The 19,123-nt window shown below is 40.2% G+C and overlaps 2 protein-coding genes and 1 pseudogene across 2 annotated transcripts; 1 reads left to right on the top strand and 2 right to left on the bottom strand.

Moving 5' to 3' along the window:
• Window positions 1-4,010: 4,010 nt before the first annotated feature.
• Window positions 4,011-5,522, bottom strand: LOC113837539 (germ cell-less protein-like 1). The gene has a single exon (XM_035449735.1). It carries the CDS (start codon window positions 5,520-5,522, stop codon window positions 4,011-4,013), a length of 1,512 nt encoding a protein of 503 aa, XP_035305626.1.
• A 9,785-nt stretch (window positions 5,523-15,307) lies between these two features.
• On the bottom strand, window positions 15,308-16,346 carry LOC100770978 (annotated as a pseudogene).
• A 493-nt stretch (window positions 16,347-16,839) lies between these two features.
• On the top strand, window positions 16,840-18,411 carry LOC118239387 (metallothionein-2-like). Its single transcript, XM_035449734.1, has 2 exons — window positions 16,840-16,867; window positions 18,215-18,411. The coding sequence occupies exons 1-2, from the start codon at window positions 16,840-16,842 to the stop codon at window positions 18,409-18,411; spliced, it is 225 nt and encodes a 74-aa protein (XP_035305625.1).
• The last annotated feature ends 712 nt before the right edge of the window (window positions 18,412-19,123 follow it).

Here is a 19,123-nt window from a genome sequence, read left to right as displayed (position 1 = left end):
CAATGTCTGTTGTATTATTCGTTACAGGACAGAGCCCCCCACCCATACCTATGCTGATAGAGTATCCCTTAAATATAGATTTAAAAGTGCTACTCATTGTATAGAAAATATATTTGGACAGAGTGAAGAAAATTCATGCTTTTTACTCAGAACCAACTTTTGGTTCCCCAAACTCTGTACCCCCTTTTATTTTGTTTTTTATTTTATTTTATTTTTTGAGACAGGTTTTATCTGTGTACCTTTGGAGCCTGTCCTGGCACTCACTCTGTATACCAGGCTGGCCTCGAACTTTCAGAGAGCTGCCTCCCTCTGCCTCCCATGCCACCACTGCCTGTCGAAACTCTTCCCCTTTGTTCTCTTTCTGCCAAGAAATTTCTGTGTCATTACAAATGAATTTTTATGCTACTATTATGCAGATAACTTTTCAGGTTTTGTTTTGCTATGGCTCAAAGCTGTGGAGTCTATTTCATCTGCTTCTTGACACTTGTTAACAGTTTTTCTCTACAATGAAGATTTCAGTGCAGATTGTAGACAATGATCATTCTAATACCTGCTGTTCCCAGCCTATATCTATCCAGGAACATTCCCATTCAGCTAATAGACACCATCCAGGCCCTGAAAACTACTCCAAAATGGCCTGCGACTCATCAGGCCCAGGTGGTGTTGCAGAACCTGCGAGCCCTGGACCTGCTGAACACTGATGTAAACCAGTCCAGCTGATGTGACTGCTTCCTGTCCCTTCAGGCTGAGTCAGCAAACCAGATGCTTCTGATGACTGCCCCCAACCGAAGGCTTTTGACCAACAACCCAGCCTCTCTGGGCCACTACTATGACCCTAACATAGTGTTGCAGTTGTCAGAAATTACATTATCCTTTATCATCAACAAAAGGCTGGAATGTTAGGTTTCAGGCAGTTAGGATGTAGGTCTCACATAGATCTCAGGCTGTCCATGTCTGGAAATGAGCTCAAGCTGGACTACAGGGAAACTGGTGGGTAGATAAAAGTCATTATTCCTCAGGAACTTGTGAAACACATTGCCTTTAGCCAAAAGGAGTCATCTCTCTTACATTTGGCAGAAAGGACATATGGTCACTTGTGGCACACATCAGCATATCAAAGCCCACCATGGCCTCCAGATACCCTCAGTATCAACAGTACATAAAATGTTATACATTTCAATGTCCACTCTAGCATCCATGCCCTTCCCTGCCCTGAGCTATCTGTCATCTTTATAAACATGATTTCTCCAATCCAGACTATTTTTCTCTATGTCTTCATTTTATATGTTTTCAATTGAAAATAATTATTGATTTAACATAAATTATGGTAGACATTTTCTTTTATATTTAGTTTTGGTTTCTTCGACCCTCATTTCACTCCTCTCTCCCATCTCCTGAGCTCATCCCTTCTCTGCAATCTTTTGCCCCCTCCCTTTCTCATTTCATATCACCCCTCCCTTACCATATGGCCTAGCTGCAATACTCCCAAGAATATACATAAATTACTCTCCTTCCATGACAGAGATACTTGCACATCTATGTTTATTGCTGCTTTTTTTCCACAACAGTGAGTAAAGGAAATCAGCCAACCAATATCCATCAGCAGATAAACAGATAAAGTAAATGTGGTACATGTACATATTTAATTTTTATTTTCCTATTAAATGAAACAAAATTATATAATGTGCAGTCAAAACTAAAATTTATTAAGACAGGTTACTCATACTCATAAAGATAAACACATCACACTCATATGTGGATACTGCCTTCTATCTGTTGTATATTTTTGTGGGAGTAGGTAGGGATAGAGCCCTGGAAAACTAGAAAGGGGCCCACAACTTCATTTTACATGCAAAGTGAGGTTTGTTGTTTGTAGATATCTAGGTATATAGAGCATAAAGAAACACCAGGAGACAAATGCAAAATTAAAAGCCAACAAGAAAGGGTGCCTCATGGATACCCTCATTTAGCCATTTCACATTACTGACACTAAATTATTATTGGAACACTAATATATAGGCTTTGTGTTTCACAGACTTTTAAATCTTAACAAGAAAAAAAGATGAATAAAACAATTTCTTCCCAAGGACTAAAGGTTTTAATTTAATTGGGAAGAGAACTATAAACCGGTGAGGAAAATTCTTTTTCACCTAAGTAAAATGTTGCTTATTTTTATATTTCTCAGCTTGTGCTAGCTTTTATACTCTAAGTACATTCATACTTGAATGCATTCTTAAACTGAGCTCAATTCTTTTACATTGTTTAACCACAAAGATCTATCAATGAGAAGTAGTATATCTGAGAAGAGGTAAAGTAGTAACAGTTTTCAAATTAACAATAAGATTGTTGCTACCATTTCTCTCCATTTCAGACAGTAACACTTAATACATACTCTCTGGATTACTAAACAGCTGTTTGTCCAGCCTGTCAGACTGGGGTTGTGAGCTCCCACTTGCTCAGGTCAGCTGTTTCTGTGGGTTTCCAAAGCATGGTCTTAACCCCTCTGCTCATCACTTCTTCCTCTCTGCAACTGGACTCCAGGAGTTTGGCTCAGTTGTGGACCAAATGTTCAGGCCCCCTTGAACATTGGTGTTCTGTTGGGAGGCCTGGGCAGTCTATGGGGCCTTTGCCAGTGGAACCAGCATTTATCACTAGTGCATGAATGGGCTTTGAGAACCCATACCCGGTGGACAGATACTCTCCCAGACTAGATATGAGGTGGCGGTGTGGTGGGGAGCTAAGTCCTGCCCCAAACGATGCATCAGACTTTGATGATTCCCACATGGGAGGCTTCACTCTCCCTGGGGAGTGCATGGGGGTGGGATAGGGGTTGGTAGGGGACGTGGGAAGGTGGGAGGGAGAGGGAACTGGGATTAGTATGCAAAATAGTTTTTACTTTAAATACAAATTTATTTCAAAATTTACTAAACAGCCCTTTAGCCTACTTCAGGACACAAAGCACTTCTCATTATACTCTTTAGCCTCTCTATTCCAAAGCTTATGTTAGGTTTCCTGCTCTTTAAAATGAGCATGGTTTTCAAAACAGTACTTTTCAGGGCTTGATATTGAATTTAAATTCACACACCCACAATCAAACACCACTATAACTTGTTGTACTCTGTAATCCAAATACAACTTTAACAGCAAACATTTCTGAAGCTCAATGTTCAATGCATACTTGTAAATATTTAGACTTTGGTAATTTAAGTAACTATGTAATGAAACTGCTTTCATGCATTACACCCCAAAATATAGTGCTATAGATTTTGAAATATTTTGGGGGAAAATGCAAATACAGCCTAACTATATTACCATATTCTTAGTTTTGAGAACACCAAATATAAAAAATAACATTTCCGTTCTTTTTTTTAAGTTCAGTGTTCTGTTTGTATGTATCCCTGCAGGCCAGACGAGGGTCCCAAATCTCATTATGGATGGTTGTGAGCCATCATGTCGTTGCTAGGAATTGAACTCAGGCTCTGGAAGACAGGTCAGTGCTCTTAACGTCTGAACTATCCCTCCAGTCCCCAACATTTCCTTTTCTTCACAAAGAAAACATGAAAACTAAGTGTTATACTCAGAAATAGGAAAAGAGAAACAAGAAAATGAAACTCTGAATAGCATAGGGCAGCTCTAAATGTAACTGAAAGAGAAATGAAAATATTCCTTTAAACATTAACTTTCTCAAAAGTCAAGAAATGCATTTCTAAAATGTTTCACCAAGCAGTAGGTTCGGGAGGCTCACAGTTTCCTTCTACCATTTTTCCAGTGTTCTTAGAAATTATGTAGATATTGATAGGTGGTAATTCAGGACGAGTTGCCACAGTAACTGTATAATTATGTTTGGTAGTTTGGAGGCACTTCTCAAACAGTCCGAGATAGTCTCAAACTTTATGGGCTTTCCATCAACAGAATTTCTTATGAAGTGGATTGAGGGCTATAGTCAAGTCCAGTTAGTTTCGTAGAGGTAGACAGGTTGTTGCCAACCCTTGACCTCATGGAAGAGCTTCTTATCTTCTTGGAGATCTGCCTGATTCTCTACTGTGGCCACTCCCTCCGGGAAGGTACAGGAAGTTGCATGCTACATACATGGGGAAAATTATGTCTTCGTTTTCTAGGCTGATCACCTCCAGCTCTTGATCCTTTCTCAGGCAGAGGACATGATAGTTTGTGTCCCTCCTCAAAACAGCTGTTCCTTTTGTATCTAATGAGATCACACGCAGACGGAAGGCAATCTTTCTCTGCCAGAGTAAGCTGACACCAAAGCCACAGGATTTGTTCAAAGCACTGCGACGGAATATAATACGCCTGTTGATATATTGAACTACCAAGTCCCAGCCAAAGTTGAAGCCAGACCAGGTCCAGCTGCATTGCTCATCCCTTTGAAGTTGGCCTGCACAACGCATACTGGTTCCACTGACATCAGATACATGGATATCCACTGGCCCAAGTTCTCTGGACTGCTCTGCTCGAAGAAGTGCTAGCCATAGATCTTTATATATTGGGCTCACCCATGATGCAGGGATCAGTGCATCATGGTCAATAATTTGTGCTGAAGGCAGGTCACAGATGATGTAGGGGAGCCTTACTCGCTGGAACACTGACACAAAGGCTCTCCCCTGGTCAGTTTCCAGAAAAGGGGCACCATTTGCATCGCTTTTGCACTTGGCAAAGCACAAGTCAGCTGCAGTCAATAGTTCTCTTGGGGATCCTGACCATGTAGGTTCTAGCTGCAGAAACATCCACTTTTTCAGTATAGTGTATAAGTCTATCTCTACTTCAAACACCAAGAGATCTGAAGAGGCAACAAGCTCTTTCATGAGATCCAAATTGATTTCTTGCAATATTTCATCGTTTTGCCGGGTCATCAGGTTGTCTAAGAGCCACTGGCGGCAAACGGATTGGACACACTGGAGCCCGTAATCCTCAGCAGAGTAGTAGTAGCTGCACACAGTGTCAGCAGTAAGTGAGGCCTTCATCATCTCCTCACATTGCTGAATTACCTCATCCAACTGCAGCATACAGGCCGTGGACAAGACGGCAATGATTCGGTGGGGAGGAATTGGAATACTATTACTGTACAAGTAGACCAAAGCCTCATAGAAAGACTCACGGTCAATATTTTCGTCAGGCATCTGCATCTCTATTGTAGTCATGTCTGTCTCTCGCCAGGCACCACTGAACATGCTGGCAAAGTACCCTGACCGGCACAGGTAGCACTTGTGCAAGCACCACTCCTCCCCAAAGGCACAGATCTTTACGTCACTCTCCCCTCTCCTCCGGAAAGGTGATTTGGCTGTATCCTGCGGCAAACTTTCACGGGACAGTTTTGCCGAGGGTCCTGCTGGGCTAGCAGATCGCTTGCGGCCTACCCGTCTAGTAGTAATTCTGGCCTGTTCAACCCCCTGCTCTTCTCGGACAAAGGCCGGTCCAGCTTCCGCTGCCTCTCCGTCTCCAGCAGCAGGAGCTTCTTCTGCGGGAGGATTTCCTCTCAACCGCATTAGACTGCTTACAGTTCCCATGGCTTCGTCTAAAGGGTGAAAAGCATATACTTCCTCGTCAGACGTAGAGGTTAGAGACAACACCTGAAGCCTGACTGCGGCTGAACAGCGAACAACGCAGCTCAGCCTCAACGTCAAAATGGTGGCCAAGATGAGCCACTCTGACGTACTATCAATTCAGCTGGAGAACTGCGCCCCCTACTTTGGAGGACTACGCATTGCACTTCCGTCCAAAACTTCTGTTCTTGGTCTCGCCTCACAGACTGATGGCACGATCCATACCTTTTTGCATGGACCTCTCTGATTATGTTCATAAAACACAAACAGGATTACTCGTCTAAAATTTTGAATGATGATTTCCTCTTGCTCCCATCTTTGTTCTCCATACCTTAATAACTTTGAAAACTGCATCAGCACCAGAGAAATTCAAGCCATATTCAGAGAAAAAGATATTTGCCCTCTATCCTGCTGTGTTTTAAAACGAATTTATTAAAATAATGTTTCCAGCTATGCAACATTTTAAATCCATCTCATTTGTGACTCAAAGCTGTCTATTTTGAGACTATACAAATATTTTCCCCTGAAATCTGAAAAGTAAATATTAGACACAACCGTAAGGTACTGGAAAGGTCAACTACAACAAGTTTAAAACCATTGGGTATAATTAAGGTCTGGGAGTTACAAATTAGTTACCTAGTTAGTGGCTATGTTTCAAAGGCAAACTTTTGTGGTGGTGTTTTCTACCTATTTCATGTCTTGGATAATGTAGAGATATGTGGGGGACAGAGGGAGCTTTGTCTCTCCTTGATACATTGAACATAGATAACATTTTCTCCTAGTAGACAGACAAACTGAATTTACCCAAAAGGAAGACAGGAATTACCAAATTAGTAAACACACAGTCTTTGGGAGTGAATTTTTCTACGGTGCAAGTTACAGTCAAGAGATGGCCACGCCTCTCAGAAGAGACTTTGGACTGATAAACAAGTTTGAGCCCTTTTAAGTCTCTGAGGACTTTTGAGGTTGGACTGAATGCATTTTCTCCCAATATGATATGGCTATAAGCCTTTTGGGGGTTAGAGAGTGGAATGTGGTAGTTTGAAAGAAAATGGCCCCCAAAGGGAGCTATTCCAAGGTATGGCCTTGTTGGAGGAAGAGTGTCACTGTGATGGTGGGCTTTGATGTCCCCTTGCTCAAGCTTTCCTCAATGTGACAGTCAGCTTCCTGTTGCCTGCAAGATATAGCACTCTCAGCTCCAGCAGCACATATGCCTGCATGCTGACATGCTCTCTGTCACCATATTTTCCTCAACCTCTAAAACTGTAAGCAAGCTGCATCAATTAAATGCTTTTTTATAAGGCTTGCCATAGTCATGATGTCTCTTTACAGCCATAAAAATCTCAAACTAAGATGCCTTCCCTCAGAGAAACACCTCCTCCAACAAGGCCACCCCTCCTAATCCTCCCTAAAGAGTTCCACCCATTGAGAACCCAAGCATTCAAATATGTGAGCCTAGGGTGTCATTCTTATTCAAAACACCACATTCAGCTCCCTGGTCCCCATAGACTTGTGGTCATATCATAATGCTAAATGAATTTAGTTCAACTTTACTAAAAGTCCCAAAGCCTTTCACAGTCTTATCGCAGCTTAGAAGTCCAAAGTTGCTCCTGTAACCACCCAGGCCCAGAACTAGGGTTATGACTTGGCCCACTCCAGTATCCACCCCATCTATGGTTTGGTTTGCAGGAGACCCACACCTGCAGGATCTCGATGATACACAACAAGAACCAGATATCCAAGAAGAGTCCCAGTGAGGGCCCAGCAACAAGAGTGTAGCAGAAACCAGAGGCCTTAGCCAGACCAATGACTATTTTGCAAGAAACACTTGCAAGTAACCATATATGGACTAAAGAGTTTATTGTGTTGCTCACTGTGTCACACTACAGCTTCTAGGACAAGCTTTATTAGATCATAAACAATATATCACCATATTACCATTTCAAAGGGAGGAATGAAAGGAAAAGCTGAACCAAAAGAAGATTGAAATTCAGCAGGACTAACTCCCCACTAGATTGGCCAGTTTCTTAGGTAGAGTTTCTGTTGCTGTCTGAAACATCATAACCAAAAGTAAGTTGGGGACAAAAGGGCTTATTTGGCTGATACTTCAGGATTGCTGTTTATCAATGAAGGATGTCAGGACAGGAACTCAAATGAGGCAGGATACCAGAGGCTGGGTGGGTACCCTGCTTACTGCCTTGCTTCCCATGGGTTACTCAGCCTGCCCTCTTATAGAATCCAGGGCCACCATCCCAGAGATGGCACTGCCCACCATGTGCTGTACCTTCCCAATGATTACCGAATGAGAGAATACCTTACAGATCTCATTGAGGCATATCCTCATCAGAGTCTCCTTGCACTCTGATGACTCTACCTTGTGTCAAGTTGACATAGAAAACTACCCAGTACACTGGCTAACTCTAATACAACTTGGTACAAGAAACAAATTCTTGGTAGTCCTTGATACAGACCTTCTATTTTAGGGTCAAGTCTATAGTATCTAAATGATGATATCTATTGAATTGATTTCTTGTTTTATTGAGCTGTATTACCTTTGTTACAGTTAAAAAGCAGAGTTTGAGTATCTCTGCCAGGTTTTATTAATCCTGTGTGATGGCTGCAGTTCATACAGCCTTTATGGAGAGTGAATAATTTTGTATCTCTTGGAAACTTCAAAGAAATTGGTTAAATTTTTTCTGAATATTACTCCATTATTGCTCACCTCAGAGAAAGAGACATTATATAATAATTAATAATCCTATGTGACATATGTTCCATATTGATGGCACCGCTTCATCTTGACTCACGGTCAGAGCATTCAAAACTGTCCTTAGTCTCCCAAGGTTATAAAGTCACAAGATCTAAAGGTTTATGGCATGGTTACAATAGGATATTTGATCTTGGCCTTGGGTGTCTTATCTAAACAACAATAGACGCGGTGTGAGGTATGGTTACCCTGACTCTGAAGTCCAGAAAATGAGAATTTAAGTGTAAGGTGTGGTTACCAATAGATTGGAGAATTAAGAAAGAAAGTCTGTTTGTTCGATGTACATGATACCATGTTCCCCTTTTTGTTGGGGTACTTAAGAATGTTGAAGATTAAACTTGTGTGTTCAGTATTCACGGGATTGCCCTCCTGACTCTATTCTGTGTCTCTGCCTCTTTCATAGAGTCTTTCCCTGCACTTTTTCAATCCAACCTCATCCTCTCAGGTAGGAATCAGGTAAGTTGGCTGGATCCAACTGAAGGTCCACAATGATAGGATAAGACAGATGGCAGCCACAAATATATATATATATATATATATATATATATATGTGTGTGTGTGTTGTGTGTGGTGTGTGTGTGTGTGTGTGTGTGTGTGCGTGCGTGCGTGCGTGCGTGCGTGCGTGCGTGCGTGTATTTATCTTAATATGACAGAGCTCTTTCGTGATCCTTGAGATGGAGAATGTCTTAGATACTGTTAAGAGGTTTCATGAAACAGGTTATCACATACAAATTAACCACTGTGAGCAAAATATGTTAGGACCAGGATACTCCATTCTTTAATTCTGATTAGAGCCTTGCTGTTTGGATCCCAACAGATATATTTTCACTGTGTGTGGGCATGCTCCAGTTTTTCTGAATGAATGTTGGAATTGGTGCTCCAAGGGAAATGTATGCAAAAAGAGATTTCCAAAATTAGTCTGCCTTTAAAAGTAAAGAAAATCAGTCTTAATGCCCAGGCCTTGGCAGAGCAGCAGCAGCAGCAGCAGCAGCAGCAGCAGCAGCAGCAGCAGCGACTAATCTGAGGAGGAGGGTGGTGGTGGGCTCCTTTGGGCTCCTCAGCCTGACCAGGCAGCGGTGTCCTCTGTGCCCTCGACCCCTTGCCCTGCTCCGCTGTGCATGCGTGGTGCCTCAATGGCTAGAGCTGCTCTGCCAGGCAATGGCATGTGGCTGAACCCTACTCTTTGCCCTCAAGTTCATCTGCAGTGGAGCAAAAGATGTGATAATACCAGCAAATCTGCCTGTCAGCTTTTTCTCCTCGAGGTCTCTGGTCCTTGACCTCTTTCAGGGGCAGCTGAATTCTGCAGAGCATGTTTGCCGGGATTCTGAGGTAGTACTGCTCTTCTATGTCTCATGGTGCAGCCAGTCCATTGCTGCCAGGGTAGAAATTGAGCAGGCAGCCAGCCAGCTTTCAGATCAGATGTTGTTTGTGGCAATTATCTGTTGGTGGAATCAGGGAAAATGCAGAAAACCGAAGCATTTCTTTAATTTTCCTGTACTACATATGTGTCATTGGAGTTTTGGACCAATCGAATACAAAGGCTCCATGAGTGCTGTTTACATTGAGAAGTTTGTTCGCAGTGTTATGAAACCAGTTCTCTACATCCCATCTCAATTAGAATTGGTCGATTTTCTCTCGAACTATTAGGTATCATATGTTAGATATTGGTAACTTCCATATCAAGTGCTTTATTTCTAAAGCTCATGAAGAAAACCATTTGATTTTACCTTTATACCCTACCTACCAAATACCAACAGCATTGCTATTTACAACTTTTTTTGTTTGTGTTTGTCCCAAAATATCTTCTAAACCTTTTTGTGAATTTCTATAGTTTACTTAAGATGATTTATGTAGCATACGTCTATTAATTTATTCTTAGAAGTTCAATAAACTAAATCGTTTTAAAATGAAAAAAATTAAGAAAAGCTTTGAAGGGCAAACAACAGAAAATAACATAGAAGCTGGATCTAAACACACTGTCTTCAGGAGGCTCACTCCAACTGAAGGTAAATATTACTTATCAGACATATCACAATAAAGAAGCGCATGAACAACGAAGTCCCACATAACCTTTCTAATTACACATATTTAAAGGATGTCTTGTTGTGTGAACATATTTCTATATAGTTTAATGTACTGATTTTAAAAAAAAATAGTCATAATAAATGGTTAAATCTTGCCAAAAGGCTTAGAGTGAAAGTACCTTCTATTTGGTGGGGGTTTTGTGGTTGTTTTTTATTTATTTGCTTTTAAATCAATAGGTTCAGGTGTTTGTTTTGTGTTAAGTGTCAGAAGTAGATCATAAGGTAGGAGTAAAAGATAATGGTATAAAGATAGGGGATGCTTTATTAGTGTCCCTGAAAGTACCACAATGGAATGAATCATAGGTTATGAAATGATCAGACTATCTCTACTTAACTTGGAACATTTTTAGAAAATTAACAATTTTAATTATATTCTCAAAGTATACATAAGACTATGAGTTACATTAAGAAGCATCTGTTGTAGCTGGGCATGGTGTGCTTGCCTTTAATCCCAGTACTTGGGAGGCAAAGGCAGGCAGATCTCTGTGAGTTAGAGGCCTGTCTGGTCTTTAGAGGGAGTGCCAGGACAGCCAGGGCTACACAGAGAACTCCTGTCTCAAAAAGCAAACAAAGAAGAATCTGTTGTATCTGTCACCATAATTCATTCTCATTAAATTAGTGATAAAGTATGAATGAGAAAAAGGTGTTAGTAATCATGAATTTAATTTTATTCTATCATCCTGGAAGGAATCTGCCCTCTTCTGAAGTTAAGTCACTATCACATGGAAGATTGTTTAGAATCCTCACTTTGTGTTCTCAGATAGAATAGTATACATTAGAAAGGTAGATGAGATGGCAAAGATTAATTTTTATTTAAATTAAAAGCAATCTTATTTTAATTACCAACCCCAGTTCCCTCTCCCTTCCATCCTCCCATTCACCCCATCATCCCCCATCCTACCCCATCCACTCCTCAGAGAGGGTGAGGCCTCTTTTGGATGTTCTCTCTCTGTCTCTGTCTCTCTGTCTCTGTCTCTGTCTCTCTCTCACACACACAAATACATACACCTTCACATGTATACACCATGTTACATTATTGCTGAACTTTTATGGATATTTATAATATTTCCTAATAAGTAGCAGTTGTACTTGAACTTATTTACAGATATTCATTTGACCTGTGCATGTATTCATTTTTTCTTTATGTGATTTTGATAAGTATCCTTCCATTTCACTTTCTTGCATGTATTTTCCTATTCTAGTTTCATAACTTGGTTGCTTGGTCTATAAATTTATATTCCTTTTCTCTGAAATAAACTTCTTCTGTTATAAATCTTCCTCAAAGTGCTACTCTGGTGTATTCCATGTGGTTTTATAGGTTCTTTATGGTGTTATTTTGGTATTATTAGACTCTAATATTGATTTTATTAATGTAATGTTTTTGCTAATTCTTTGAGAATTTTATATATGTATGTGATGTGTTTTAATCATATTTCCCATCTCCATACTCCTCTATATGACTCCTCTGGATGCAACTTCTACTTCCCACCCTCTTCTCAACTTCATGTCTTCTTTTGGGTAAGGGTAGGAGGAAGAATTGGTTTTCTTTATAGATATGATCCCTGGTAGATTGACAATGTTCCAATGGATGGTCATTTATGCGTGTATATCCATGCATATATGGGAAACACAAATTTGAATCAATGTGTTTTTTAATGGAGTTGATTAAGTAACCTATTTCCTCTGATGATTCTGTAGTCATATATCTCTAACATATATATCTCTAAAATATATATTTAATTATATATCTATAAATCCAACATATATGTTATTAGATACATTAGAGTCAACTATATATACATCTAACATAAAAGTCATATATCTCTAAATCTAACAATTTCTACTTGTTAAGTCATTTAATGTCTCAACTAATGTTGCTTGATCAAGTGTGATGTTATGAGTCTTCAAAGACTATTCTACCCTAAATTAGTAGCTATTTGGGTAAAATTTAATACTTCAGTATAATGGCACTCTCGTCAAAAATTAAACTCAATTGTTTTCCCTTGGGATGGTTCTCCTACAGTACTATGATTTATTAAATAGCACCAATATACTAAAGTTATCTTTGTGTGTTTTTCTTTCTCATTCATCCTTCACAAACATGTCAGGTGTTCATTCTAATAGCCTCATTCAAAATCAGAAAAATGAGAATAAGGGTGGTCAAGTAACCTTTCCAACACAGCATAGCTCATAATTTGTGCAATGAGTATTTAACTCAAAGTCCCTTTAGAAATAAACTTCAGGGATCGCCCTACAATTTCACATTGTTCTCAAAGTTATATATTTAATTGGTAACCACTTGTGAACTCTTATCACTGAACAATTTAATCTGTGAGGCATGGATCATGCTCTTAAAGAAGACAAACACAGCCTCGTGGATGTGAGCTTTATGGGATTTTTTGTTTCAAAATACAACTTTATTTTTGTTTCAGAAATACAGAAAACCAGGATTTGTAACTTTCTATCAGTTTTTCTGTCCTTTTTTGCTTCCTCAGAAGGATAGCAAGATGATCATTGTTAGACATGCAAATAAGGGATATATATATATATATATATATATATATATATATATATATATATATCCCTTATTTGCATCCATCAATTAATACTCCCATCAATTAATTGATCCATCAGTTAATACTCACAAATATCTATTTTTCCATTTATCTCATTCCCAGTTATGTAATCTCTTTACCCAAAATCTTTTTCCCAAAATTATTCATCTTCAGTTGTTCTGCTACTATCTTTGCATAGGATCCTGTCACTTTCAGGCACCATTCACAGTCATTTACTCACTCATTCTGTCTCCTCATCCACAGAGTGGGACTACCACCACAATATAAAGCAAATAAAATAGAGATTGCAGAGACTATTCCTTCCATGAGACAGGCTCTCAGTAAATCAAGAACTTCTTAATAAATATTTAATTGAAGCATTGCTTTATGGAGTAGTTTCCCACATTGAAAATCACAGTATTATAATTTGTACTTCAACCTCAAAACAGAATTGAAGCAACTCAAAAGGAGAAGCAAACTCCATTGTATTTATAGTTTTACTCTTCCTGTTGGTCCCTTCTTGGGGTTCTATGGCCCCTTCATTTTATCAATTTTTCTTTCAGTAACTTCCTTTAGCTGTCTTTAATTCTCTGCTTTCCTTTACCTGAGGCTTCTCATGTCACCACCCCCACTCCACCACCACCACCACACACACATAAAAGATACTACGACCACTTATTTGGCCCTGGAATGACAGCATTATTTTTCCTTGCTCCATTTCTCTTTTCTGTCAGTACTGTGGAAATGTTGGGTCACTTCTCTCTGGTCTCCATGGTTTTTGACAAGAAAGCTTCTACTAAAGTACCAAATGACAACAATTGTGAAATCTTTTTTTTTTGCAAGTGACAATGTATTTATTATTTTACAAGCACTAAATTTAGGGTTACACATATGCACCCACCCACCAGATACCCCACATACAACAAGAACAAATTTGACCAGACTTTAGTCTGTCATACCATTATGCTGACTTGTACTCTGCTAAAACACAAAGACACATCATTCTAGGAGACACAGGATTTAGGAAAAGGACTGGATGTGTAACATTCACCCAAAAGACCCAATAGTAGCAGTTGGCAGAAAGACAGAGTGAAGAAACATTTACAGTATCAGTAAGAAAACCCACTGAAAATGCCAATGTTGGATTGGAGAGACAGGTCAAAGTTAAGAGCACTGGCAGCTCTTCCAAAGGTCCCGGGGTTCAATTTTCCAGCACCTACATGGAGGGTCACAAACGTCTCTAACTCCAGTTCCAGGAGATTTGACACCCTCTTCTGATTTCAGAGTGTATTGCACCAGATATTCATATTGGCAAAACACCCAAACACAAAATAAAGAAAATCTCAAAAAGAAAAAGGCCACCGTAAACTATACCTGGGAAACTGAAGGTAAAAGTAGCTGTAATAACAAATAGGCAAACTGAGACAGTGAGCTGGGCAAGTAGTATGCAGGGGAGGCAGGAAGACACATTTTGTTTTAAGGGACAGAGAGGGACATTTAAATGAAACCACCAGAAGAAGCTGTCTCATACTACATCAAACACAAGTCCAATACATGGTTTTAATTTGGCCATCTTTAATACAATATTTGGAACATATGCTCTGCTCTCAATCAAGTGGTTACAACTTTTAAAAAGCATACCATTCCACAAGTCAGTTCCTGGCTGTTACATCATTTACCATCCCGAGGACTTCCCTTTGATGTAGTAGCTGATGGGTAAGTCATTTGGTTCTCTGTCTGCAGAGGATGTCACTGTCAGCACAGGGATACATGCTCTCTACAGCACTGGCATTGCTATAGAACTATGCCAGAGATGCCCTGAGGCTGCCAGTCTATGCCTATCCTGAGGAGAGCTGTAGTGATGGTTCACAGGTGTCACTGACCCGCCAAGGGAACATGAACCAATTGGCTGAGTGAACTCAAGTGCATTACTTTATCCGGGGCTGGGGAAATGTACAAGAGCAGACGTAAATAAATGAGTCAGAGTACATTTAAAGGTCAAATGTCACTCACAACATGCCCTTGATGAAGAACACTGCCTAAGCAAAGTCTTGTTATGCAGTAAATGACACTAATTACCAAAATCTGTAAAAAGCACCCAACTTTTAAAAGTCCCAAATCTGATTTATTAGACAGCAGAAAAATATTAACAGCTTTAGACTGTGCTATAAAGAGCTGGAATATTAACAGCAACAGGGCTTACTTAGGGACAGAAGAACTCAACTACTGTACAAAGGCACGAAGTCTCTCCACCCCAAACAATTACAGAGTAGACAAGAGACATTTCTGTTATGACAGGAAACAGAGACCCACACACTAGACGGGGGTCTTCAATGGCTACAGCAGCCCTTGGGGGAAGCAAGTGTTTGTAGGAAGCAAAGCTTTCCACAGAGAAACAACTTTCACCAGATGATTACGTGGACTTGAGCTTTGTTTCTGCATCTGTCACTTGGAGAATGAAGATACTACCTTCAATGCTCGATGTCATCCATTTCATACATATATGACAATGCTATTGCAAGCGTAGTTCTGTCATTACTGAAGGCAAGAGACTCAATGCTAGTGGGGTATCGATGGAACTGGCACAGTCGCTTTTTGTTAAATGGGTCCCAAATACTTACAAATCCATCAGAACCACCTGTGGCAAATGTATTGTGAATATTGTGAAAGGAAATGTCGTTGACTGGGTAAATCTACTCAATGTTGTTTTCCTTTAGCCTGTGACACTTGAAGATGTACTTCTTCTTTTGAACCTCGGGGCTTGGGTCCAAGTATTCAACTGCCATTCGGCCTTCAATGGAGCTCAACACATAGCCCTGCTTGTTTGGGAAGGCACGGATGCAGCTAGTCTGGTGCTTCAGGCTGGACTCCCTGCACTGCTGCACGTTGCCCATATTCCTCACGCCCCACACCAGCACTTGGCGGCCTGCTGTACCTACAATCAGCCTGTCCCCGGACACTGACAGGGTGTATACCTTTTCGGGCTGAGAGAAGGTCCCAGCATTACAAGGTCCCACAGTTTAACTGTCTGATCCCAACTTCCAGTAACCATCACATTCACTTCCGGACAGTACTCCACACATCTGATAGGGGCATCGTGAGTTCCAACAAGATTTTCTTGATCAGTGTTCAAATCGTGCATTTTCAGTTGATGATCTAATCCTCCCCTCCAGGCATGTGTTGGATCCTAGAAGGCGCAGTCCAAGACAGCACCAGTGTGCTGGTATTTGAGTCACATGGAGTTGGCGGGCACATCATAGAGGCGCACAGATGTATCCCAGGAGGAGACCAGGATGAACTAAGAGGTGTTGAGTCTGAACTTGACCTAGGAGATGCCATCCTCGGGTGGCTGGTTGAGCTTGAACTTGTTTGAACCCATCATCTCGTGTTAGCCTAAGCAAAGTTTCGCACCAGCCACTAACACCTCATTTCTCTCCAAGCACTCCTGTGAAATCTTTTGCATGATCGCACAAGTAGCTGAGGTTTGTTTGTTTTCATTTTAGTCTCTCTCGGGGAAAGTGTGCGATTTTTTTTCTGTCTTCAAGTCCACTGATTGCTTTTCTTCTGTTATCTCTACTTTGCTGCAAACTATCTATTTAGATTTTAAAATAACCAATCCCTTTTTAATTTTGATGAATTCCTTTTTAAAAAAAAGTTGTGAAGCATGTGTTCATTGGATTTTTCTTTGTATCTTCTTTATCTTTGCCGAGACTTCCTAGTTTTTTAAATTTGTTTCAAGTATGTTGTTAGTTACTCATTTGATCATTTTAATGATAGCTGCTTCCAAACCCTTTGGGAGCTATTCTCTACATTTTTATGGACTCGATTCTGAACTGTTGATTTTCTTTTCATACTGAAGCAAAATTCTTGACACAATGAGTCAGTTTCTGTTGAATTCTGCAGGTATAGGGTGTTGTGAGGTTTTGCATATTATTCTAGTCTTCTGCTTCAGCAGACCTCTTGAGACACCATGCTAGATGGTTAAAAAATAGTCATTACTTCACTATTACCAGATACGGGGTGGAAATCCAGGCTCTCCATTAAGCCTATGAAGACACCATGTTGGTATGTTGACACCGTGGCACATTGAGGTGCCACATTACTGCTCCCCATATGGCCTTTGTAAAAAGTCAGTGTATACTGTAGCATGAAAAATAAATGACCCAGAGACTGATATTGGGGTTCAAACTTCAAGCTAGTATCAGAGAAGCAAAGTAGCCAGCCACTAGCTTCTTATCTCTGCCTCTGACTGAAAGGGCTGATCCTATCTCCACGAGCATTCACCAAGCCTTAGACTATAACCTTTCCTAAATGTGGCTGGAGAATGAATGCCTCATACTGAATACTGAAGAGCCTGTTTTTATCTTTTATACCCCTCTAGTGCTGGGATTAAATGTGTGTGGTCTGTTTCTCTTTTAGACTGATTCAGTCTCGTGTATCCCTGGGGTAGCCTTAAGCTCACAGAGATCCATCTACCTTTTAATCCTGAGTCCTAGAATTAAAGGTGTGTACCACCACTTCCTAGCTTCTGGATGCTGGGATTAAATATATGTGCCTAGCTTCTATGGCTTGTGAATGTCTTTGCTTTCTGAATCTTCAGGCAAGCTTTAATAAATCATAAATAATATATCACCACAGTACACAGGGAGAAAGAACATTAAATTGGGTGGGAATGAAAGTGGGGAGGATCTACAAGAGGTTGAGGGGTGAGAAAGAATATAATCAAAATATAGTTTATGGGAAAAAAAGCATTTTAAATAAAATTTTAAAAAATAACTAGAAAAATGTGGACAAGGCACATAGGGCTTTATTTCCTATTGTTGCTGTAACAAATTGACAAAGATTTGTCTGCATATAAACACTTAGTATCTTTCAAATTTTTCAGGTCAGAAGTCTGGTACAAGTCTCTGTGACCTAAAATCCAGGTGTTTTCTGACTATATTCCTTTCTGGGAGCTGTAAGGGAGAATACATTTCCTGCTCATTTTGAGTTAGTGGCAGAATTTGATTCCTGCCAAGAGAAAGCTTGATGTTTTGTTTTTCCTTTTACCTGAATGTTAGGGACTATTCTAAGATTCTAGAGGCTGCTCTATTCCTTCACTCATGGTCCTCTTTCTCCAGTATTAAACCTGGCAAATGATGTGTCAGAATTTTACCCATTCTTTTGAACAACTCTCACAGGTTTTTATAGCTCAGGTCACTACAATAGATATAACAAGATGATGCAGGAAACTCTTTTCTGTCTTAAAAGTGGCAAGAAAAGATCATGCCTTCTCCTGGTACTTGCACTTCTGTGCCACACATGGGCCCTGCTCCTTCAAATGTCAAGAGTTCAACTGTACCTCTAGTAAGAAAAGCTGCTGGTTCCGCTGCCTGGTGGACTGTTCAAAGTGCTCCCAGGCCTGCAACTGCAAAGAGGCTTCCGACAAGTGCAGCTACTGTGCCTGAAGTAGGGCTATCCCCACATATGTATGTAAATAGAGCAATGTGTAAAAACACAGGATTTTTTTTCACCTCTGGTCTATTCTCCACACCTCTTTCTATAAAGTATATAGGTGATAATAAAAACATTGAATTGATTTAAAAGGTGGCAAGAGAAAATAAAGTAATAACCTCAAAGTTACCTACAACCTCAATTCCATTTTAACATTTAATAATATAACATATTCATGAGTTCTAGACTAGGCTGTGGACATTTTGGGGAAGACATTATTTTGCCTGTCTCAGCTCAGATGGTATAAGTCATGACTCCATTTGGTCTCTTCTGGCCCTATCCCAGAGATTTTTGTAATTTAATTCTTGGCTTCCTGTCCAGCCTTCTTTGACACCACCCCAGTGGGGGAGAGGCTACTGAGGCACCTCATTGCAGACATGTGGGTGTAGAAGTCTGGATCCTTCACTTTATGTTTGTAGGTGGGAATAGACAGACTGATTTTTCTGTGATGCATTGCAGCTGTCACCAAGACATTTTCTGTGCTATCAGGCTGCTCTTTTCATTTACCTTTGATTAAAGAGGGAAGGATTTTTGCAGGATTTTTTTTTTCACTGCCTAGTTTTATTTCTAGGTTGCTCCTTTTTCAGCTCTCAAGTTCAGCTCCCAGGGTACATAAGAGAGAAAGAAAAGCAGGGTAATTACCACCCTTTTGCTTCACAGGCCCCC

The sequence above is a fragment of the Cricetulus griseus genome, chromosome X, assembly GCF_003668045.3.
Source record: "Cricetulus griseus strain 17A/GY chromosome X, alternate assembly CriGri-PICRH-1.0, whole genome shotgun sequence".
Classification (NCBI taxonomy): domain Eukaryota; kingdom Metazoa; phylum Chordata; class Mammalia; order Rodentia; family Cricetidae; genus Cricetulus; species Cricetulus griseus.
This window is presented reverse-complemented; position numbering and strand designations above follow the sequence as displayed.

Bases quoted from the DNA above. Each gene is read 5' to 3' on its own strand.
- LOC113837539 (XM_035449735.1), bottom strand. From the start codon at position 5,522: ATGGGAACTGTAAGCAGTCTAATGCGGTTGAGAGGAAATCCTCCCGCA.
- LOC118239387 (XM_035449734.1), top strand. From the start codon at position 16,840: ATGAGTCAGTTTCTGTTGAATTCTGCAG. The intron at 16,868-18,214 runs GTATAGGGTGTT...CTGTCTTAAAAG, and splicing joins GTTTCTGTTGAATTCTGCAG to TGGCAAGAAAAGATCATGCC.